The sequence below is a fragment of the Trypanosoma theileri genome (assembly GCF_002087225.1).
Source record: "Trypanosoma theileri isolate Edinburgh chromosome Unknown TM35_Tth_18_V1, whole genome shotgun sequence".
Lineage (NCBI taxonomy): Eukaryota > Euglenozoa > Kinetoplastea > Trypanosomatida > Trypanosomatidae > Trypanosoma > Trypanosoma theileri.
In genome coordinates this window covers 891-1256 of record NW_021639860.1, presented here as the reverse complement: position 1 = coordinate 1256, position 366 = coordinate 891, and the positions used below count along the sequence as shown (strand labels likewise).

The 366-nt window shown below is 60.4% G+C and overlaps 1 protein-coding gene across 1 annotated transcript; it reads left to right on the top strand.

The window, feature by feature from the left end:
- Positions 1 to 28: 28 nt before the first annotated feature.
- On the top strand, positions 29 to 364 carry TM35_000181000 (uncharacterized protein; the record flags this gene model as incomplete). The annotated part of the gene is made up of 1 exon (XM_029026413.1): positions 29 to 364. A coding segment is annotated over one exon (336 nt), but the record flags the coding sequence as incomplete, so codon positions are not given.
- Positions 365 to 366: the final 2 nt, after the last annotated feature.

Sequence of the window (366 nt, the reverse complement as noted above, 5' to 3'; positions counted from 1 at the left end):
GCGTCCCACAGCGCTACCCAGTTCTGGTGTGGATGGCGCGAGGCAAAGCGTCCCACTTTCGGACCCCGTACGAGGTGGCGACCACGCTGGCCGAGGACGAAGCGCTCATCCTGCTCAAGCACCTGAACAGCATCAAGAAGAAGGGCGCTCCGCTCTTCACGAGCGAGGACTCCAGCATGGTACGCAAGATGGTGTCGAATGTACTCAAATCCATCGATCCGACCATGGCGTTGCCGTCAGTGCGCAAGGGTGCGATCCGGTACTGCGCCAAGCTGGGCATGACAATGGAGGAGCTGCGACGCATGACGGGCCACACCCAGGACTCGACGCTCAATATCTATCTCGGACGTGGCCAGCAGACAACTA